Below are 24,604 nucleotides of genomic sequence, written 5' to 3' on the forward strand. Positions count from 1 at the left end.
GCGTGCCCCCGCCTCAGTGGAGAAGGATCAGGATTAGCACAGGCTCTCCAGCACATTAAAGGTAATTTGTTTCACCTGTAGCAAAGGAACATTTAAATTTGCTTAACGAATATGAATGTAAATGTTCCACAAATGGTCAGTGTTTGTTTTGTTTAATACGAAACAAATACCGAATAGCATGGGCAACAAATATTCCAAATACAAAGGATTAGAATTTTTAGCTTATGCACACCTCTAATATTCAAATATTTGCACTATGGTGATTAATTAATTTATATATTATGCAAATATAAACATGACTTTATTGAAGTTTAAAATAGTATTATTACGGGGAACTTCTGGGTGGCAGCCATGACAAGTCGCAAGATTTACAGCTCCTTCACCTTTTGCCACATATCTATGTGAAATCCACCTTATATCTCAGAGTAAGATTCCATAGTAAAGCAAGCTCTTTAATATAATATATTTTTTTTGGATTTGAGGCAATATTCAGCTCACCAAATTATTTCAGAGATTGCGGCCTACCATCTTTACCCCCAGGCAGGATACCAGTGGGCCCTGTCATTAGAAAGCAGTGATATCCCGCAAGATACTGCATATACCTTTTCCAGTAAGAAAAAGCATTGCATACCTCATTCCTGACTAAAGCTTACTACCATATATCTGCTATGGAGATCCCCTCAAACTTTCTGGAAGAGTTACACAGCTTGCTTGCTTCCCATCATGCTGCCTTGGAAGACAAGCTTTCTTTAGTATCCAACCACTTTAGCACCTGGTCGGCCCAAACACCCATCCAAACTGAAACCTGTGTGAGAGAAGGCGGAGGTGGCAGCGCTTTGGGGCCCCAGCGTCCAAACCCTACCATCAAAGTATCAGTGGGTGACCTAGAGCCTAGAGCCGTGGAAACATCAGTGCAACCTGAAACAGTGCTGGAGAAAAGAGAACCGACCGCTTTAAAGAGCTCTGCCAGACTTCCCAAGCCCATGCCATCAATCTAGAGGTGCTCCGGTTTGACACGCCACAGAGATGGGGTGGTGCGGGGTGCAGCTTTCAAGCGCTTCCAGTTCAGAAAAGGCATCACGACTATGGAGACCAAGGGCTGCGCTGTATACTTTCCTTCAGCTGCGACAAAACCACTTGTGCTCCTCAGTTGTAAAAAACGGCCCCAGCTGGCTCTGCTGCTGCTCCATTTGCTTCTCTACATAATCTCACTGCCCCCTAGGTGGGATCCGGGTGGCCTGCTTGCCCTCTGTGTCTGGGCCTCATGGTCCAATTTGTGGGACCCTGGCGATTAATCTTTTCTGGATACAATCACGAGCCAACCAAGGTACTCAAAATTGCTCAGGCTACTATATATGATCCCCTTACCTTTGCATCAGGACTCTGGCAACACATCCTTAGTGGTGGAGAAGGAGCTCAGGTGGGTCTTGTTGTGTAAAGTAGTGGGGTAAACATCTGGGTACTTTATATTGCCATCTTGACTTTCAGCTTCCCACCGGCAGACTACTGAGCTAGTATTTACTGACTTCAAGCCTGTATTATGAAAAATGCCTTAAAGCTTACTTAATCACACAAAGGACATCTTGCAACTACCAAATGTGTACTTTTAGCCTCTCACTACCTGGACACTCATCATTTCAACTATGCCTTTGACCTTTAGTGTATGACAAAGTTGAGTTTATATGCACTGACTTTAAGCTTCCATTGTGTATTTTACCTTGGGGCTCCTTTGACAGAGAGATTAATATACTTTTGCCGTTAAGTGACCATTCCACTTGTTAATCTGTATTATCTGTATCAAGTCATATATCATCCCATATACACACCGACATTGAGTATTGCGCAGACTGGACCTGCTCTAGTATTATTATTTACAATATTCCCATTCTACAATGCCATGCATGTCATATTTTATGATAGGGAACATTCTCATATTGTAGGCAGTTTATGTTGTGCAAACTTTCCTAGTTTTGTTCCATTTGTTATATGTGTGTATAAGTCCTACTTACGGTATACCATGGACTGTAAGAGTACTGGACTTCCTTTAATGTGCTATCTTAGCTGTCAAAACGGAGGTTCTGGATCTATAAAATATTTTACTTGGTTCACTCTTCATAGTATATATACTAGCCACATTCTGGATATCATACATAGGAATTTATTGCTCTCTACTTTGCTGTTGTAGCCCATTCTCTTTTTTAACACACTATCTACCCTGGCAAGAGATATTCCCTTACTACTGCTCACTAAATGACATAGTCCCCTGTTTCAGTTGAGATATTGACATTAGATCCACTGTATCCTGTCTCATCTACAGTTTCTCTTTGAGATTAGTGTTCAAGTCTTGAGTTATTTAACCCCAAAGGTAAGGGGTATATCTTGTCTCACACAATATAGTAGTAATAGCGGCCCACAATACACCTTTTGAGGCAATATATCATGAAACTCACCCTTCCTGGTTCATGAATAGCCAAATTTGCTCTTTATTTACAATTTATATCCTATCATGATTTCTCCTGAACAGATGCATAGTTTCCTGTTACTACCTATTTCTTAATCGATATGATGGTATGTGCGCCAAATAGCATTGTGTCTTTCTTAATCATTCTAGTTATCTATGTACATCTAGACTGTTGATAAAGCTTGAGTTAAAAATGGGAGTTCTAAAATACTATAAAAATTAGGTTTCTCATTGAGATCCATAAGTGGTCTCCTAAGTTCACAGTTACCTTCTTTTGCTTTAATATTTTATTTTTCTTCTGGAGGCCCAAGAGTGGCCTATTGCGTCATTTAGAAGGTTTCTAGGTGACTGGCGTCCTACCTATATAAGGTTCACATGGCACATTTATATTAGCTCTATGTTTCTTCTTTGTGTATTTTATTGTTTGTACCTTCTGTGAAACTGAAATTGTATCTCATGTGTCAGGTGAATCTACTATTTGTTTATGATGTTGTATGCCTTTAAATGAACCTCAAATAAAATATTTACAAAAATAATAATAAAAGTAGTATCATCATATTGTTAATGGGGATAATTAACTCCAATTGTTACCATAAAAAAAGATTCAGTTAAGAAAAATACATCAACATTGCACTTTATATTGATGATTTTTTTGCCTGCTTTTACTGCAATATACCACTAATTGGTCATATCCATCCAGAGGAACTGGATTCCCTCCATCATAGTTCAATGTAAATCATTATATCATGTAATTTTTACATTAGTGCCTATTAGATTTTATTGGTGTTTTTTTAATAGAAAAACATTAGATACATTTCTCTAAAGGATTGTGATCAACCCCATATGTTAAATCTTTGCAAAGGGGTTAAATACATAACTAAAACCATGCTTGAGAGCAACAACACATTGCAGCATAGGACGGCTAATTTGAGCTCCAATTCAAGTCTATAGTGGCCAAATAATTTGCAAATAGCTTTCAATTAGCTCATTGACATTTAACATTCATATATAGCCGTTAATAGACAAAAATGTTATGGCAGATTCTATTTGTAAGTAAAAAATATTTGTGTGTCTGTGTGTATATGTTTTTATATATATATATATATATATATATATATATATATATATATATAACATTTTTTCATGCTTTTATCTCCACCATAACTCAAATGAGTATTGCTTTTTCTCTGGAAATAAGCTTCACCAAGCTGCAAATCAAACCTATCTTCTGCTTATGAGAGTTAATAAACTTGAAACAGCTGTCTAGAGGTGGTTTGTTTCTTGTTGTACCTATTCCATAAAGGGGAAATGCTGTGGTAACAGTATTTGAAGCACAAAGCATGCAATATTGTATATCTAGTTTGGATATCTTACCAGAATTCTCTGGTGCATTGGTAAGAATGTATACAGGGTACTTTTGGGGAAAAGCAAGCGGGTAAACTTCCCTAGATTTTCTAATTTTCTATACAATAATTCTAGGAATTTAAAGTTAGATAGCTAGATGATAGAAAGATAGATATATATTTTAGGTAACCTGTAGGAGACAGATAGAAGAGGCACCTCATGGGACAAGTATCGTCTAAAGCAACCAGTCGAAGACAGAGCAGACAGGTCCCCCCACAGTGTAATACTCACAAGAGTAGCGGTACAAACGTGTACCGAAGCAGGCAGGACGGGACCAAAAGTCGCCCGTCAGACAAGCGTGGACTCAGATCACTGGAAGCAGACGTCACTCAACGGACAGCGTCAGAATGGAAACCAGCAGAGGAGCCAATGGGACAAGCTGAATCTTGGCAAAGGGACCTCAAAGGAAACTGTCAGGACAGAAGACTGGACAATAGTGCCAGCGGCAAAGAAAGATACAGTTCAGGCAGGTGTGTAATACTCAGGTAAATTTAATGAGTATATACAGATAAAAACATGCGTCCAGCAACGGGTTTCTCAACAATAGTCGTTTCATCAGGCTGATACTAATACACGGAAATACCTGCTCTATTTAAAACACACCTGGGCCAATCACAGAGCTCCTGCCCCTCCCACACCTCCACCAGTGGCGAACATTGTAACATGAAAACACTTTGATGGGGAGTGTCTGAGGAGCTAGAGCAGTGGATAGACTTCATAACATCGTAAGCTAGGGTGCTAACGTAGATACAAAAGTATTATACAGTAATGATTAAAAATAACAATAACTACTATGATAAAGATAAAATGTTAAAATGTGATTTACAAACATAAATACATTCCTTGGAACTAGACAAAATGTATTCTTTAATACATATAATGCTCAGTTAAAAATTAATAATTAAGTGTACAATTATATAATAAAATTGCTAATACCATGGTATAGGATATTGTAATAAATTGTTAATATACAATGATATCAAAGATAAAATTAATATAAAACAGCACCTGAGGCATCCAAACAAGAAGAAATATGTATCATGATTGCCGATAATAAATAGAAATATCAAAATAAACCTAATGGTACAAAAGAGAAGAGTATCATCATAGAGAAACTCATAAGCCATCAAGGGTATTAAAAAATGCCAGTTAAACTGATAAATAATCAAGGGGGTAATCTCTTTGCCCTGGTAGATACAGGTGAAACTACAATTAAAAACAAATATCAGGAGAATAAGGAAGGGATAAGGGAAGGGTCATAATGGAGAGACTCATAGGCCCTCAAAGGTATCGGAAGTGTCATTGACTTCCGATACCTTTGAGGGCCTCTGAGTCTCTCCATAATGACCCTTCCCTTATCCCTTCCTTATTCTCCTGATATTTGTTTTTAATTGTAGTTCCACCTGTATCTACCAGGGCAAAGAGATTACCCCCTTGATTACTTATCAGTTTAACTGGCATTTTTTAATACCCTTGAGGGCTTACGAGTTTCTCTATGATGATACTCTTCTCTTTTGTACCATTAGGTTTATTTTGATTATTATTATTCCCTTAACGCGTTGCTGGACGCATGTTTTTATCTGTATATACTCATTAAATTTACCTGAGTATTACACACCTGCCTGAACTGTATCTTTCTTTGCCGCTGGCACTATTGTCCGGTCTTCTGTCCTGACGGTTTCCTTTGAGGTCCCTTTGCCGAGATTCAACTTGTCCCATTGGCTCCTCTGCTGGTTTCCGTTCTGACGCTGTCCGTTGAGTGACGTCTGCTTCCAGTGATCTGAGTCCACGCTTGTCTGACGGGCTACTTTTGGTCCCATCCTGCCTGCTTCGGTACACGTTTGTACCGCTACTCTTGTGAGTATTACACTGTGGGGGGACCTGTCTGCTCTGCCTTCGACTGGTTGCTTTAGATGATACTTGTCCCATGAGACGCCTCTTCTATCTGTCTCCTACAGGTTACCCGATGTTCATCCTCCACTTCTAAGAGTGCTGCCTGGTCCGTTCCGAATCAGCTACTATCCCTGACTCTGTGATCATCTGCGCACTTCTCTAGAAACTTATTTGCTCTATTCCATCAGATATATATTTTGCAGTGTAGAACTGAATTAAACTGAACTGAATTGCTAATGTATGTGATGTATTTAAGAACAAATGAGCCATGGGAAGGAATTTCGGTTCTGTTTACTTTTGTAAAAACAGGTGGTCAGCTGCTTATAGTGACTTATTTTATCATTTATTGATAATTCACAGAACTTAAAAAACAAAAAAGACAAATCTTACTGTTTAGAATTAAAGGAATAGTTACAAAATAAATGTAACTATTTTTATCTCTATCACAAAAAATATTAGAGCATCACTTTGATCTTGATTACTTCACTCATTACCCATTTTAATGTATCTTACTGTGACCATTTAAGGATGCATAAATATTATTTATACAGTTTTTGTTTCATTCATTCCCACAGATTTAACCAAGCAATTGTACAACCCAACAAAGATAAGTTTGAAGTCATTTTGACTATCACCAACATTAAAGATAGCGCATATAACGCAAGAGTGATGGTGAAATATTCTCCAAATATTATACTTGCTGCAATTGAGGTACAGTATACTTTCAACTAAAATGAAGAATCTTAAATGAAGAAAGCAGCATTTTTGACTGTATTTTTTTTTTTTTTTTGAGGATTTATACTTTCCTTGATTAAATGTGGCTAGGATGGTGGTCCTGTGTTTTTTTGGGCAGGGCCATGACAGTAGGGGCAAGACCACTGTGTTATGACCAGGGTTGGGCCGAGCCAGGCTAGTCGATGTTGGAGCTGCGGCAGTGACTGTGTTTTTTCTGGAAATGGGCACATTTTTCCCAAAGGAAGCAGTGGGAGGGACAATGGGGCAGAGCTCCCTATTAATCTTGCAATATACAGGACAGTTGGGAGCTCATTAATAGCTAACCCCTCATTAGCGTATCTGTAAACTGAAGGAAAAAAATGTTTTTGTAAAGATCACAGATAGCAGGTATTCATGTCTATAGCCAATCTTTTCACTGAAAAGATATAAGAAATATGCAAGCACAAAAGTTGTGAAAGTCAGAAGTAGTTGACTAAGCTGTAGTAATTGTGACTTATTATTATTTATTTATTTAAGTTACTCCAGATAATTCTTTTGCTAACAAGCTTATATTTATATGAATAAATACCAATTATTATTATATTATATATATACTATTATATTTTGAGATTTCCTACATGCAATAAGATAGGAGCTGCAATTACTTGAGGAACTCATCAAATGTAGCCTTCATGACGACCATTGTATAATGCTATGTGGCAGTGTTTAGGTTCACCTGTGAAAATTTTTTTCAAAAATAAAGTTTAAAAAAAAAAAAAATGTAGCCTTCATACAGCAATCTCAACAAGTTTTTGTTAACAGTGAATAATCAGATGTATTGTTGAACCATTAAGGACCAATGTGCTTTGTAGGTTTACTTTAGTCATTTAGATGCTGTGGACTGTAGTGGTGGCAAACAACAAGGTTATATCCATATCTGGATATAGATAATATGTTCCAGGATAATATAATCTATGTGCACAGCCTAATGGTCCTTAAAAATGTAAGACTTTTTTTCTGACATGATCACACTGAGGCATCTATTTATCAAGCCATCAACCGCAAATACGCTGGAATTACGCAGCGTATTTGTGGCGAGCCTGATTCATCTTAGTTATCAAACCCTACAGACCGTCAAAAGTAGAATTTAGTGATGTAACATACAATCCGCCGGACTCAGTCCGACACAGATCGATACTTACATCACTCCAGATGTTCTGAATGCAAGTTCGGCACAATCTGACTACTTTTGCTAGTTATCAATTAACTAGCAGGTACGCTCGGCACTTTTCCGGCCCAGCGTACCTGGTTTTCAATCCGCCGCCCTATGGCGGATGCCATAGGAATCAATGGGAGTCTGAAAGCAGCAAAAGCTTATGATCGCTGCTGCCCGATATCCCATTGATTCCTATGGTATTGTCTACACCTAACACCCTAACATATACCCCGAGTCTAAACACCCCTAATCTGCCCCCCCCTACACCGCCGCCACCTACATTATACTTACTAACCCCTAAACCACCGCTCCCGGACCCCGCCGCAACTAAATAAATTGTTTAACCCCTAAACCGCCTCTCCTGTACCCCGCCGCAACTAAATACAATTATTAACCCCTAAACCGCGGCTCCCAGAGCCCACCACTACCTACATTATACTTATTAACCCCTAATCTGCCACCCCCTACACCGCCGCCACCTACATTATATTTATTAACCCCTAATCTTCCCCCTACACTGCCGCCACCTACCTACATTTCTTAACCCCTAATCTGCCCCCCCTACACCGCCACCACCTACATTATATTTATTAACCCCTAATCTGCCCCCTACACTGCCTCCACCTACCTACATTTATTAACCCCTAATCTGCCCCCCTACACCGCCACCACCTACCTATATTTATTAACCCCTAATCTGCCGTCCCGCCCCCCAATGTCGCCGCCACTATATTAAATTTATTAACCCCTAAACCTAAGTCTAACCCTAACACCCCCTAACTTAAATATAATTGAAATAAATCTAAATAAAATTACTATCAATAAATAAATGATTCCTATTTAAAACTAAATACTTACCTATAAAATAAACCATAAGCTAGCTACTATATAACTAATAGTTACATTGTAGCTATCTTAGGGTTTATATTTATTTTACAGGCAACTTTGTATTTATTTTAACTAGGTAGAATAGTTATTAAATAGTTATTAACTATTTAATAACTTTCTAGTTAAAATAAATACAAATATACCTGTAAAATAAAACCTAACCTAAGTTACAATTACACCTAACACTACACTATAATTAAATAAATTCCCTAAACTAAATACAATTAAATACAATTAAGAAAAATTATCTAAAATACAAAAAAAACCACTAAATTACAGAAAATAATAAAATAATTACAAGTTTTTTTAAACTAATTACACGTAATCTAATCCCCCTAATAAAATAAAAAAAGCCCCCCAAAATAAAAAAACCCCTACCCTATACTGAATTACAAATAGCCCTTAAAAGGGCCTTTTGCAGGGCATTGCCCCAAAGTAATCAGCTCATTTACCTTGAAAAAAAAGTACAATACCCGCCCAACATTAAAACCCACCACCCACACACCCAACCATACTCTAAAACCCACCCAATCTCCCCTTAAAAAAAAACTAACACTAACCCCTTGAAGATCACCCTACCTTGAGAAGTTTTCACCCAACCAGGCAGAAGTCCTCAACGAATCCGGCAGAAGTGGTCCTCCAGATGGGCAGAAGTCTTCATCCCAGACGGGCAGAAGTCTTCATCCAGGCGGCATCTTCTATCTTCATCCATCCGGCGCGGAGCGGCTCCATCTTCAAGACATCCGACGCAGAGCATCCTCTTAGTTCGACGGCGACTGAAGACTGAAGGTTCCTTTAAGTGACATCATCCAAGATGGCGTCCCTTCAATTCTGATTGGCTGATAGAATTCTATCAGCCAATTGGAATTAAGGTAGGAAAAATCCTATTGGCTGATGCAATCAGCCAATAGGATTGAAGTTCAATCCTATTGGCTGATCCAATCAGCCAATAAGATTGAGCTTGCATTCTATTGGCTGATTGGAACAGCCAATAGAATGCAAGCTCAATCCTATTGGCTGATTGGATCAGCCAATAGGATTGAACTTCAATCCTATTGGCTGATTGCATCAGCCAATAGGATTTTTCCTACCATAATTCCGATTGGCTGATAGAATTCTATTAGCCAATCGTAATTGAAGGGGCACCATCTTGGATGACGTCACTTAAAGGAACCTTCATTCTTCAGTCGCTGTTAAACGAAGAGGATGCTCCGCATCGGATATCTTGAAGATGAAGCCGCTCTGTGCCGGATGGATGAAGATAGAAGATGCCGCCTGGATGAAGACTTCTGCCCGTCTGGAGGACCTTTTCTGCCCGGCTTGGATGAAGACTTCTGCCCGTCTGGAGGACCACTTCTGCTGGATTCGTTGAGGACTTCGGCCCGGTTGGGTGAAGACTTCTTAAGGTAGGGTGATCTTCAAGGGGTTAGTGTTAGGTTTTTTTAAGGGGGGATTGAGTGGGTTTTAGAGTAGGGTTGGGTGTGTGGGTGGTGGGTTTTAATGTTGGGGGGTTGTATTTCTTTTTTTACAGGTAAAAGAGCTGATTACTTTGGGGCAATGCCACACAAAAGGCCCTTTTAAGGGCTATTTGTAATTTAGTGTAGGGTAGGGCTTTTTATTTGTTAGCGGGATTAGATTAGGTGTAATTAGTTTAAAAATCTTGTAATTATTTTATTATTTTCTGTAATTTAGTGTTTGTTTCTTTTTGATAATCTTTAGATAATTTTTTAAAATTGTATTTAATTGTATTTAGTTTAGTTAATTTATTTAATTATATTGTAGTTTTAGGTGTAATTGTAACTTAGGTTAGGTTTTATTTTACAGGTTTATTTGTATTTATTTTAACTAGGAAGTTATTAAATAGTTAATAACTATTTAATAACTATTCTACCTAGTTAAAATAAATACAAAGTTGCCTGTAAAATAAATATAAACCCTAAGATAGCTACAATGTAACTATTAGTTATATTGTAGCTAGCTTAGGGTTTATTTTATAGGTAAGTATTTAGTTTTAAATAGGAATAATTTATTTAATGCTAGTAATATTTATTTAGATTTATTTAAATTATATTTAAGTTAGGGGGTGTTAGGGTTAGACTTAGGTTTAGGGGTTAATAAATTTAATATAGTGGCGGTGACGTTGGGGGCGGCAGATTAGGGGTTAATAAATATCGGTAGGTGGCGGGGCTGTAGGGCGGGCAGATTAGGGGTTAATAAATATAATGTAGGTGGCGGCAATGTAGCGGGCGGCAGATTAGGGATTAATAAGTATAATGTAGGTGGAGGTGGGCTCCAGGAGCGGCTGTTTAGGGGTTAATAATTGTATTTAGTTGCGGTGGGGTCCGGGAGTGGCTGTTTAGTGGTTACTATATTTATTAGAGTTGCGGCGGGGTCCGGGAGCGGCGGTTTAGGGGTTAATATATTTATTAGAGTTGCGGTGGGCTCCGGGAGCGGTGGTTTAAGGGGTAAACAGTATAGTATATTGTGGGTGTTTTAGTGACAGGGTACCAAGAAAGCTGTAAAAAAGCAGAAGAGCAGCGAGATCGATGACTGTTAGCTATCAACAGTCCGCTGCTCATCGCACCGTACTTGGTGCACGTTTTTTTGACCGCTTTTTTGATAACTTTGGAGAACATATTCAGGTCCGCGGCAGCGATGTTAGGTGAGCGTATTGGTGCCGTTGAATGCAGGTAAGTTGACGCTTTGATAAATAGATGCCTCAGTATCCACTAAGGATTAGATACATATATTAGCTGCCCTATTTATTTAATTATGTATTTCATTATTTATTTCAAATGTCCCTTAGTAGCAGCTGCTCCTTAGTTTTTATTTATATACCCCTTTAAGATCATACATACATCAGCATAATAAAAAACAAATATTAGTTTCCATAACCACAATCTTTTACAATCTGTCTGTCTATCTATTCATCTATCTGTCTCTGATCTAAATCTTAAAATAAACATTTTTATATCCTGTAGCAGGTCATATAATCATCATCAAAATGGAGATCAGCAGACCACCAGTAGACAGCTAGCACCTTTATAATATACAGTCGTATGCAAAAGTTTAGGCACTCCTGATAATTTCCATGATTTTCATTTTTATATAATTGGGTGTTTGTATCAGCAATTTCATTTTGATCTATCAAATAACTGAAGGACACAGTAATATTTCAGTAGTGAAATGAGTTTTATTGAATTAACAGAAAATGTGCAATATGCATCAAAACGAAATTAGACAGGTGCATAAATTTGGGCACCCCAACAGAAATATTGCAATAATATTTAGTAGAGCCTCCTTTAGCAGAAATAACAGCCTCTAGATGCTTCCTATAGCCTGTAATGAGTATCTGGATTCTGGATGAAGGTATTTTGGACCATTCCTCCTTGCAAAATATCTCCAGTTCAGTTAGGTTTGATGGTTGCCTAGCATGGACAGCCCGCTTCAAATCACCCCACGGATTTTAAATGATATTCAGGTCTGGGGACTGGGATTGCTATTCCAGAACATTGTACTTGTTCTTCTGCATAAATGCCAGAGTAGATTTTGAGCAGGGTTTTGGTTCGTTGTCTTGTTGAAATATCCAGCTCCGGCGTAACTTCAACTTTGTGACTGATTCCTCAATATTATTCTCAATTATCTGCTGATATTGAATGGAATCCATGCGACCCTCAACTTTAACAAGTTTCCTAGTACCAGCACTGGCCACACAGCCCCACAGCATGATGGAACATCCACCAAATTTTACTGTGGCTAGCAAGTGTTTGTCTTGGAATGCTGTGTTCTTTTGCCGCCATGCATAATGACCCTTGTTATGACCAAATAACTCAATCCTTGTTTCATCAGTCCACAGCACCTTCTTTCAAAATGAAGCTGGCTTGTCCAAATGTGCGTTTGCATACCTCAAGTGACTCTGTTTGTAGCATGTGTACAGAAAAGGCTTCTTCTGCATCACTCTCCCATATGCTGAATTGTTGAACGATGCACAGTGACACCATCTGCAGCAAGATGATGTTGTAGGTCTTTGGAAGTGGTCTGTGGGTTGTTTTTGACCGTTCTCACCATCCTTTGCCTCTCCAATATTTTACTTCTGGCCTTAACAAGAACTGTGCCTGTGGTCTTCCATTTCCTCACTATGTTCCTCACAGTGGACACCGACAGCTTAAATCTCTGCGATAGCTTTTTGTAGCCTTCCCCTAAACCATAATGTTGAACAATCTTTGTTTTCAGGTCATTTGAGTGTTGTTTTGTGGCCCCCATGTTGCCACTCTTCAGAGGAGAGTCAAAGAGAACAACTTGCAATTGGCCACCTTAAATACCTTTTCTCATGATTGGATACCCCTGTCTATGAAGTTCAAGGCTTAATGGGCTCACCAAACCAATTGTGTGTTCCAATTAATCAGTGCTAGGTAGTTACAGGTATACAAATCAACAAAATGACAAGGGTGCCCAAATTTATGCCCCTGTCTAATTTTGTTTTGATGCATATTGCACTTTTTCTGTTAATCCAATAAACCTCATTTTGCTACTGAAATATTACTGTGTCCTTCAGTTATTTGATAGATCAAAATGAAATTGCTGATCCAAACTCCCAATTATTTATAAATGAAAATCATGGAAATTGTGAGGGGTGCCTAAACTTTTGCATACAACTGTAAATGACCGCTATATACCAAGGGGCCTGATACACGGGTGACCTAGAATAAAAAGTATTGTTGCAGCACTATCATTCATAAATCCTTGATATGCTACATTTGGAATATATTTGTCTTAGTAGTGGGAAAAAAAATATTATTATTTATTTGTAGAGCGCAACAGATTCCGTACTTTTTAAATGTCTTTTGCTCTGTCGTTTTTTTTGTAACAAAATATCAGTCAAAGATTTACTCTTGGAAACCAATGACCCTTCAAATATGGTGCATTCTACTTATCTGTTTTTGTCTAGACAGAGGCTTGAAGGGGCATAAAAGTACAAAACAGAGCATGTTATTATTGCACTATTATCTGCACTATTATTTGCATATAACTGTTTACATATTTCAAGTTAGCTCCAGAATGCACTACCGGAAGCTAGCCATACTGGACTCTAATGGGTAGTTTTGGGTTTGGAGATCTGCCTGCTTTCCTGCCCACAGCTTCTCCAGTCACGGCAAACCAGTTTTTAGGTACTACTCAGCTACACCTAGAGCATGTCTGACTTTGTCCGGCCCTGCCCATAACAACCCTGCAGCCCTCCCTAATAGTCACCCAACTAAAAAACACTAGTAAGTCCCTTCACCTCCCTGTGTTAGAAAGATTCCTGGAAATTTATGAAGGTAGGGGCATATATGTGTAGCCAACAATCACCACCTAGCTCCAAGTATTGCATTGCTGTACATGAACCTACCTAGGTATGCTTTACAACAAATAATACCAAGAGAAAGAAGTAATTTTGCTAATAGAACAACATTAGGAAGTCTCCTAAAATTGCATGTTCTATCTGAGCCATGAAAGTTTAGTTTTGACTTTATTGTGTGTTTAATAATATTTTCCATATGTTCTTTAAAATATTAACAGGACAGATGTTTTTCTCACAGGATAAACCAAAAGTAAGCTGCGATCCAGATCATGATGTAGTAGTTTGCAAAGTTGGATACCCATTTCTTAGAAAGAATGAAAGGGTAAGAATTTAATACATTTAAAGTTTTGTTTGATTGTTTTTATTTATTTGGGAAATTAAAGCAACACTAAACCCCAAAATTTTCTTTCATGATTCAAGTAGAGAATACAATTTTAAACATCATTTCAATTTACTTCTATGATCTAATTTGCTTCATGTTTTAGATATCTTTTGTTTAAGACATAGCGATGCACATGGGAGAGCCAATAACATGAGGCAAATATGTGCAGCCACCAATCAGCAGCTTCTGAGCCTATCTAGATATGCTTTTCAGCAAAGGATATCAAAATAATGAAGCAAAATAGATAATTGAAGTAAATTAGAAAGTTGTTTAAAATTGCATGCTCTTTCTAAATCTTGAGAGAAAAAAAATTGGGTTTCATGTCCCTTTAAGTTAACCCTTCTCTGGTAAATGGGATTTACCATGCACTTGTCCACCGATAATGTGTACCTCGACCTGCGCTATCTTTAATGCACCACTTGTAATCTAGGTCACTGTCTAAACTGTGCTAACAGTGTTTAGAAATACAAAATAAATGTCTGTGACCTGTGATTAATAAATTCAATATTTTTGAGGAAAATTAAAAAAAAGATAGCTTCAATTGCAATTTGCCATGTAAAAACTTCAAAATTAAAGATACATAAAGCTGAATTTTTTTTCTTCTATGATTCAGATAACTCTCAGTAGTGTATTGCTGCTTCTGAGATACCCTGGTATGCTTTTCAAGAAAGGATACCAAAAGAACAGACCAAATAATATAATTTGAAGCAAATTGAAATAGTGCTTTTAAACAGTTTGAATTTTAATTAATCTCTGTGATGCAGTAGGATGTTGTTAGCTTACTATATTGCTAAAAAGTTTGCAGCAACTGGAATTCTACTATACTTTGAATGGGGATGGGCGAATGTGTTTATATTCTAATTTGAATGTTAGAACGAATGTTATTGTAGAAATTCGATTTACATAATAGAATGTTGATAAGAACAAATATTCTTAAAAATTCAATTTTGGCATGTTATTTACAGTTTTCGAATGTCACATTCGAATTTGAATATTACATTTATAAAACACAATTGTAGACTAGAAACACTATTTTGAATTCGAATGTCACATTCGAATCGAATATCACATACGAATCAAATATCACATTCAAATTTGAATATTACTTTTATAAAACACAGTATTAGACTAGAAATACTATTTTGAATTTGAATGTCACATTCGAATTCGAATATTACCTTTAAAACACAGTATTAGACTAGAAATACTATTTCAAATTTGAATGTGACATTCGAATGTAGCATTCAAATTCGAATATATCATTTATTAAAAACAGTTGTAGACTAGAAATACTATTTCGAATTTGAATGTCACATTCGAATTTGAATATTACATTTCGAAATTGAATGAATAGATAGCTAAACATTCTAACATTCGAACAAATATTTTCTAATTTTATTGAAAAATTCGAAAACAAAAATTTGAAAATAGAATGTTAGAATGTTATATAAACATTCGAAATTCTATGCGAATGAACGAATGTATCAAAATCCGTTTTAAATTTCGAATTTTTAGAAACATTCGCCCATCCCTAACTTTGAAGTATAATATTAAGGACAGTAACTTGAATTGTATCTGCATATCACTTTAGTATGTTATCTGTGCCATAGAAGACGGTTTTATGATAACTCTGTACATTACATTTGTCTCTCATTAAAAAGAAACAAAAAACATGAATTCACAGCTCTATAATCCATGTAATATACTATATACAAATATAATGGATGGGTGATGCTCGATGTTTATTAATAATTCAAAATTAATTATTTGCAATATTCACTAATTAGTACACACCCTGGTGTGTAAAACTAAAATATAACCTTTTTTATTACTATTACATTAGACAAAAGCCTCCCAAAATATAATCGGTACTAAAATAACACATAGAAATGCAAAATCAGGACACTTTTAAAGGGACATTCCAGTCAAAATATAAAAACACATAGATGAATAACATATTTGACTAGAAACATATTTGCAATATACATGTATTTGCAAAAAAGCTTCTAGTAAATGTTATCACTAATATAGTGGTAACATTTTTCTCTGCACGTGCATGTAAAGCATAACTAGATATTCTAAGTGCACCAGCATTTTAAGTACTGCAGTTGCTTAGAGCGTCAGTGAGGTTTGTATCATATCAGCTATCAACAAATTGAGTCATTTCCAGATGCTACTAGCACCTTAGGCTGTCTGAGCAAGTGCTGTGTTTAAAATGCTGGTGCACTGTGCATACTTAAAGGACCAGTTAACACAGTAGATTTGCGTAATCAACAAATGCAAGATAACAAGACAATGCAATAGCACTTAGTCTGAACTTCAAAATGAGTAGTACATTTTTTATTTATTTTAAGTTATGTTTTTTTTCCACACACCCTGTAACATGTGACAGCCATCAGCCAATCAAAAATGCATACACGTACCATGTGGCAGTCATCAGCCATTCACAAATGCATACACACTTATTCTTGCACATGCTCAGAAGGAGCTGGTGACTCAAAAAGTTTAAATATAAAAAGACTGTGCACATTTTGTTAATGGAAGTAAATTGGAAGTTTTTTATAAAGTGGCATGCTCTATGTGAATAATGAAAGTTTAATTTTGATTGAGTGTCCCTTTAAATACACTTTTGAAACAGCTATAGCTTTTACTAGAAGCTCTTTTGCTAATACATGTATATTACAATAATGTTTCTATACAAAACTGAAATGTAACCATGTGGATTTCAATTTTGGCTGGAATGTCCCTTTAAACATAATTTAATAATATAAGATGGACTCACCCACACAGAAGTAAATAAATAAGCTAAGATGGAAATTCCCTAAATAAAATCCCAATGGAGCATACCCAGCCTTGGAGGTCACTGACTTTGCAAATGTTTCAATATGTTAATTAAAGGGATATTAAACCCAAACATGTTCTTTTGTGATTCAGACAGAACATACCATTTTTAAAAAAGTTTCCAATTGACTTCTATTATCAAATTAGCTTTTTCCCATGATATTCTGAGCTGATGAGATACCTAGGTAGGAATCTAGTGCTCTTGCAAATAGATAGTATTCTTGCAAAACTGCTTCCATATAGTGCTTTAGAAATGGTCCGGCTCCTAAGCATACATCCCTGTTTTTTCAACAAAAGATACTAAGAGAACAAAGAAACCTTGTGTCAGTGTAAGTTTATGGTTTGCACTCTTAGGGGCCTGAAGGCTTGCCGGAAACAGAAGTTATGAAGCAGTGGTCTAAAGACCGCTGCTCCATAAACTGTCCGCCTGCTCTGAGGCTGCGGACAGAAATCAACCCGATCAAATACGATCAGGTTGATTGACATCCCCTGCTAGCGGCCGATTGGCCCCAAATCTGCAAGGTACACAAGAATTGCTGGTGCAATTATAAATACTGACAGTGTATGCTGTTGGTATTTATCAATGTGCAGCGGACTTGATCCGCAATATCGTATCATGTCCGCTCGCACCATAATAAATAGGCCCCTCTATCTGAATCATGAAAGAAAAATGGGGGGGTTTCATATCCCTTTAAATGTTGTGAATGCTGGACACATGTTTGCTCTAAATGAATGCTGAATGATTGCAAAATGCACTGTCATAAATTAAAAGGTTTAAAGTGTAATATTATCAATATACGGAACTTTAAAAAAAAACCACAGGTAAATGATTATGTTAACATGTGAATTAAGCATGTAAACTGAAAAAAATGCTGTGTGATAACCAAGTAATAAAAAAAGAAAACAAAATATGTTGGTTGTGTATGTGGTGAAAGATGCCAATTAGTTAAATCTAAAAATCATATGAAAATCTGGGAAAACGTGCACACTGTTATTCTACTGAACTGGAAAAAGAGTGCTGTTTTTAATTGGTTAGGACTCTTACATAAGTTTTTTTTATAATCTGGTATATTAGTTTATGAATGATGAACATATTATTTATTTATTTTCAGGTTTCTTTCAAAATAACACTACAGTTTACAGTTTTACACCTCATGGATAATGCTTTTATATATATTAATTCTACAAGGTAAGATTCACCTATACATATACACTATGTTAATATATTTCTGGTTAATACTAATTGTAATAATTCAAAAGAACAAAGTTATAATAATTCATTACTTTTTTTTTAGTGATAGTGAAGAGAAAACCGAAACATTATCGAACAATGTGAAGAACATTACATTTCCAGTAAAATATGAATCTTGGTTGACATTTATGAGGTATTTATGAGGTTTTTTTACTGTCTACCTTAAATATTCACAATTTTAATTTTTTGGTCACTAGAGAAGGCAAAGTGACATGTAATATAACAAAGCAGTATCTCATATAAGGAAACAGTATTATACTACAGGGTACCCATTGTTGGAAATGGTGTATACTCTACATTTAGTTACTGTATAGTAATCAGACATTTTTAAGATCACATGCAAGCAGCAAGGAAAATGTAATAAAAACCAAGGGGCCGATTATCTAAACCTTACCAGATCAGACATGGTTTTTCACGCCGACCTTTGCAGGGGCTGCCCTAGTGAAACTATTTTAAAAAGGGGGAAATCCCTGCGAAAGCTGAGATGTCTCCTATTGAAATTAATGGAGCTCACTGGAAAAGGAAACGTTGCCGTTTAGGGTGAAGTTAGCAATGAGCAGGGGGTGCACTTTAAAAATAAAATCCTACAGCCAATAGAAATCACATTACTCTGCTTTCTGCATATAGCATCTTAAAATCTGCGATATTTTTGTATGCATATGTTTTTATATTAGATTTTGAGTATTTCATTTGTAAGAAACTGTAGGGCGGTTGTGTTTAGAGAATTACTAAGGGATTTGAGAGAAAATTTCATACACGCCCATAGAACACCCATGTTCAGCCCATTTTATAAAAAAAACAACAATTACGCTTTGTATTTTGTAGTTATAAGTAGAAATTTGTATGCGTTTTTGCCAAAGGCGTCGCTACAGGGGTGAAAGGGGGGCTGCCCCCTTAGCACCACAGCCGTTATTAGAACTTGCTGCACGTGTTTGCCTAAGTAATAAATTAAGGGATAGTAAACCCCAAAATTTTCTTTTATGATTCAGATAGAACATACAAATTTAAACATCTTTCCAATTTAATTCTATTATTAAATTGTCTTCATTCTCTTGTTATCCATTGCTGAATGGACAGCACTGCACTACTGACAGGAAGGTGAAATATCTATTTAGCCAATCACAAGAGACAAATGTGTGCAGGTGTTCTAAAAAAAGTTGTCTACCATAGGAATGCACGACGTACGTCACGTCCGGTGACGTTAAATCAGCTGTTGGAGGTTTGTGGCGTTCACTGTGCACGCGCTAGAGGCCCAACCTCCTACTACAGCTGTTTAAGACACAATAGGTGACTGAGACAACTTATTTTAAAACACTGCGTGGGAAACATGGTTCGGTGTTCTCAGGGAATGCATTGATGATGATCTCAAGAAGGCCTACAGGAAGCTGGCCCTGAGGTGGCACCCGGGTAAGAGGAAGCTGGGTAGACACCATTTTACTACTGCCTCTCTAATAGTGGACAAGATGTGAGGTTGCAATCTATTCTGTTCTTATGACCGAGGTAGATGTAAGGCTTGGGGAAACATGAGGCTGTTGTTTATTGCCTCCACGTCAGTGATAGTTGTGAGGTTGCGGTTTGCTAATTTATTGTTACTTAATTCAGGGTGAGCAGACAGCCAAGGGGTTAACGCGATAATAGTGTCTATCCAGCTTCTTCTTACCCAGGTGCCACCTCAGGGCCAGCTTCCTGTAGGCCTTCTTGAGATCATCATCAATGCATTCCCTGAGAACACTGAGCATCTCATAGTGACACTTCATAGCTGAAACCCGATGTCATCTGTCTGTCATCAGCTTTTTTAAGGAGGTTGGGCCTCTACCGCATGCGCAGTGAGCGCCACGAACCTCAAGCAGCTGATTTACGTCACCGGAAGTGACGTGGTAGTCACATTCCTACACGGTAGACAACTTGTTTTAGAACACAGGCACCAATTAGCATCAGCTCCCACTAGTGTATGATATGTGCATATTCATTTTTTAACAAGGGATACTAAAGGAAAAAAAACACATTTGAAAATAGAAGTGAATTTAAAAGTGTCTTAAAATGACATGTTCTATCTGAATTATGCAAGTTTAATTTTGACTTTCCTATCCCTTTAAGAGCTGCAGAGACACTGGCAGCTGACATTTACACACACTGCTATGAGAACTTAACCCTATAAAGTTTATTAATCTGTGTGCACAGTGTAACGGGTTAAGTTCTAAGAGAAGTGAGGGTGTAAAGTGTAGTACCTTTTTGCTTTGTTTAGGTGATCTGTGCGTACCGGCAAATACAGGGCAAACAACATTTATTTTAAAATCTTGGACATTTGTTTCTCTAGCAGATGTTCCTTTCTCTAGCACCAGAATTCACCTTCAACCTCCTCCCCTTACCCTAAATCACAGCCTTCACCCTTTTGCTCTCTTAAGGTGGAATACTAAAGTTGCTTCTCAGTTTTTTATAATGTCATACAAACACACATATATATATATATATATATATATATATATATATAGTCCAAAAACTGGAAAGCCAAATTTGCAAATTAAACTTGTGTCTGAGACGGGGGAAACCCCGAAAACGTTAATACTTATTAAAGAAGTTTTATTTGCAAATTCTGTGGAGTGATTTCCAGTTTTTGGACTATGTATGACACTTTTTGAAATGCACCCCCCGGTTGTTGTGAGAGTTGAGGTGTGTTGGGCTCATTCGAGACATATATATATGGGGAGAGAGAGAGGGGGGGAGAGAGAGAGGGGGGGAGAGAGGGGGGGGGAGAGAGAGAGGGGGGGGAGAGAGAGGGGGGGAGATAGAGAGGGGGAGAGAGAGGGGGGAGAGAGAGGGGGGGGGAGAGAGAGGGGGGGAGAGATAGGGGGGGAGAGAGGGGGGAGAGAGAAAGGGGGTGGGGAGAGAGAGAGGGGGGGAGAGAGAGAGGGGGTGGGGAGAGAAAGAGAGGGGGAGAGAGGGAGGGGGGAGAGAGAGAGGGAGTGAGAGAGGGGGGAGAGAGAGGGGGAGAGAGAGAGGGGAGAAGGGAGAGGGGGAAGAGAGAGGGGGGGAGAGAGAGAGGGGGGGAGAGAGAGGGGGAGAGAGAGAGGAGGTGAGAGAGAGAGGGGAGGTGAGAGAGAGAGAGAGAGAGAGAGAGGGGGGGAGGGGGAGAGAGAGAGGGGGGAGAGAGATAGAGGGGGGAGAGAGAGCAAAAGAGAGGGGGGAGAGAGAGCGCAAAAGAGAGGGGGAGAGAGAGAGCGCAAAAGAGGGGAGGAAGAGTGCAAAAGAGAGGGGGGGAGAGAGAGAGCGCAAAAGAGAGGGGGGAAGAGTGCAAAAGAGAGGGAGGAGAGAGAGCGCAAAAGAGAGGGGAGAGAGAAAGAGCGCAAAAGAGAAGGGGGAGAGAGAGCGCAAAAGAGAGGGCAGAGAGGGGGGAGAGAGCGCAAAAGAGATGTGGGAGAGAGAGAGCGCAAAAGAGATGGAGGAGAGAGAGCAAAAGAGAGGGGGGAGAGAGAGCGCAAAATAGAGGGGGAGAGAGAGCGCAAAAGAGAGGGGGGAGAGAGAGCGCAAAAGAGAGGGGGGAGAGAGAGAGCACAAAAGAGAGGGGGAGAGAGAGAGCAAAAGAGAGGGGGGAGAGAGAGCGCAAAAGAGAGGGAGGAGAGAGAGAGCACAAAAGAGAGGGGGAGAGAGAGAGCAAAAGAGAGGGGGGAGAGAGAGCGTGCAAAAGAGAGGGGGAGAGAGAGAGCAAAAGAGAGGGGAGAGAGAGAGCGCAAAAGAGAGGGGGGAGAGAGAGAGAGCAAAAGAGAGGGGGGAGAGAGAGCGTGCAAAAGATAAGGGGGAGAGAGAGAGCTCAAAAGAGAGGGGGGAGAGAGAGAGCAAAAGAGAGGGGGAGGGAGAGAGCGCAAGGGGTGGGACCGCTGTTCTGCAAAAAATGGCCCGTATGAACGGGCTTTAGGACTAGTTATGTTATAAAGGAAGACATTAGATGCATTGCTGTTGTATTTTTAATACTTGCTTTCATTTTCCATTTATATCTGTGTTTTATCTTCTTATGAGAAAAATATAGACTGTTGTAATTGTTTTGTTGTCATCTTTATGTGTGTGTGTGTGTGTATGTACGTATGTGTGTATGTACTTATGTTTGTATGTATGTATGTGTGTGTGTGTATATATAATGTGTGTGTGTGTATGTATGTGTTTGTGTATGTATGTGTGTATGTGCAGTATGTATGTGTCTGTGTGTTTATGTATGTGTGTGTATATTTGTGTGTGTATATGAATTTGTGTGTATGTATGTGTGTGTATATACAGTATATATATGTCTGTGTGTGTATGTATTTGTGTGTGTGTGTGTATTTGTGTGTGTGTCTGTTTGTGTATGTATTTGTGTGTATGTATTTGTGTGTGTGTGTGTGTGTGTGTGTGTGTGTGTGTATGTATTTGTGTGTGTGTGTATGTATGTATTTGTGTATGTGTCTGTGTGTGTCTGTTTGTGTATGTATTTGTGTGTGTGTGTTTTTTCAGTTGTATGATTTAGTGATGAAAATTATTAGTGCCCCCCAGTTTTGACTGGTATCTTATGTGCCCCCCCTATATATTGTTCCTAGAGTCGCCACTGGTTTTTGCACATCCATTGTACTTAAATTACGATTTATGCTGTGTATATTTAAAGGGACATGAAACCCAAAAATGTTCTTTCATGATTCAGATAGAGAATACAATTTTAAACAAATTTCCAATTTACTTCTCTTATTAAATTTGCTATCCTTCTCTTGTTATCATTTGCTGAAAGGTTTATCTAGGAAAGCGCAGGAGCAGCAAATAACCTAAGTTCTAGCTGTTGATTGGTGGCTGCATATATATATATTGATTGTGATTGGCTCACTCATGTGTTCAGTTAGGAACCAGTAGTACATTGCTGCCCCTTCAACAAATGATACCAAGAGAATGAAACATTATATAATAGAAGTAAATTATAAAGTTGTATATCATTGTATTCTTTATCTGAATCATTAAAGAAACATTTTGGGTTTCATGTACCTTTAATATGTTTTATTCCTGTGTAATTTATATTTACATTTTTTTTGTCTATTAACAATACTTTAGGTGGATTCCAACATATACTTTAAATGTAAAATTAATATTTGTTACAGTCCGTGATGTAATATGTACCCCCTTTACAAATCATATGCACTTTAACATGTTTTATTCTTAATATATCAGTGCATTTTCACCTGGGACTTCCTGTCCACATAAAATGGTTTTATCAGCCTCCCAGAGAGACAACTTTAGTATTGAGGTACCAGTGAGCCATACTATCATTACTTCTTTATACCTTCCTTAGAAGCACCCCCTTTTCCTGTATGCTCAGTTGGAATGAGGTCTGTTACTTTGTTATAATTAAGAAAAATGAATTTTGACTTCTCCCATTAGAGCATATTTACTACTGCAAGGGTACAACCACCTGTGTCCATCACGACTGTGTGAAGTCTGTCAGTGGTCCTATCAGGCAAGCCTCCTGACGCACAAGAAAATTCCCTGGGGAGATCCACCAGGGAGATGTAGATTAGAGCATAGCCTTAGATGAGAATGAAGTGTAGCTGATCATCATTTGATAGGATTGTTTCTTCATCTGACCATCTGTACTAATGTGTGGAAAATTCTGCCCTGGCTACAGCCCACTGCAAATAAGGTTGTATTTTCTGGATTGTATGGCTTTCAGTCAGGGATGTTACTAAGTTCATTAAAAAAGACCCATTCAACCTTTTGCAAAGGGGGTTGTGGCGGTTTAGAGATAGGGTAGTGGGGACTTTGCGGTGAGCTATGTGGTGATTTAGGGTTTATTAGAGTAGGGGGCTTATGGTGATTTGGGTTGGCGCAGGAGTATGTGTGTTTTCCAACTTTTCTCTCTCCATTGATGTCAATTTAATTTGCATATCAAAGACAACGAAATTTAATATACTCAAAATATTGATATATGAGAGAAATCCTTTAAAAACAGTAGATAAATGTAATTAAATTTTAAAAATGTTAAGTTGTTTTTCATGTACACATTTTGGAAACTTAGATTAATCAGGTGTTAGTTAAAGGGACAATAAACACCTTAAGATTTTAATGTAAAATGTTTAATTATGCACAGTAAAACAACTTTGCTGTATGCTTTCATTATTTATTTTGCCCTCTTTTCATGTAATTTGTCAATGAAAATTGTGGAATTTCTAATTCTCAGAACATGAAAAGAACACTGCAGACTT

At 37.8% G+C, this 24,604-nt stretch overlaps 1 protein-coding gene across 1 annotated transcript in view; it reads left to right on the top strand.

Moving 5' to 3' along the window:
* Positions 1-24,604, top strand: part of ITGA1 (integrin subunit alpha 1) — a 359,476-nt gene that overhangs the window by 267,417 nt on the left and 67,455 nt on the right. Inside the window, exons 20-23 of the mRNA XM_053701263.1 lie at positions 6,334-6,469; positions 14,156-14,239; positions 18,253-18,329; positions 18,436-18,525. Of these exons, the coding sequence (XP_053557238.1) occupies positions 6,334-6,469; positions 14,156-14,239; positions 18,253-18,329; positions 18,436-18,525 (387 nt within the window). The remainder of the gene's footprint in view (positions 1-6,333; positions 6,470-14,155; positions 14,240-18,252; positions 18,330-18,435; positions 18,526-24,604) is intronic.

This window comes from Bombina bombina, chromosome 2 (genome assembly GCF_027579735.1).
Source record: "Bombina bombina isolate aBomBom1 chromosome 2, aBomBom1.pri, whole genome shotgun sequence".
NCBI lineage: Eukaryota > Metazoa > Chordata > Amphibia > Anura > Bombinatoridae > Bombina > Bombina bombina.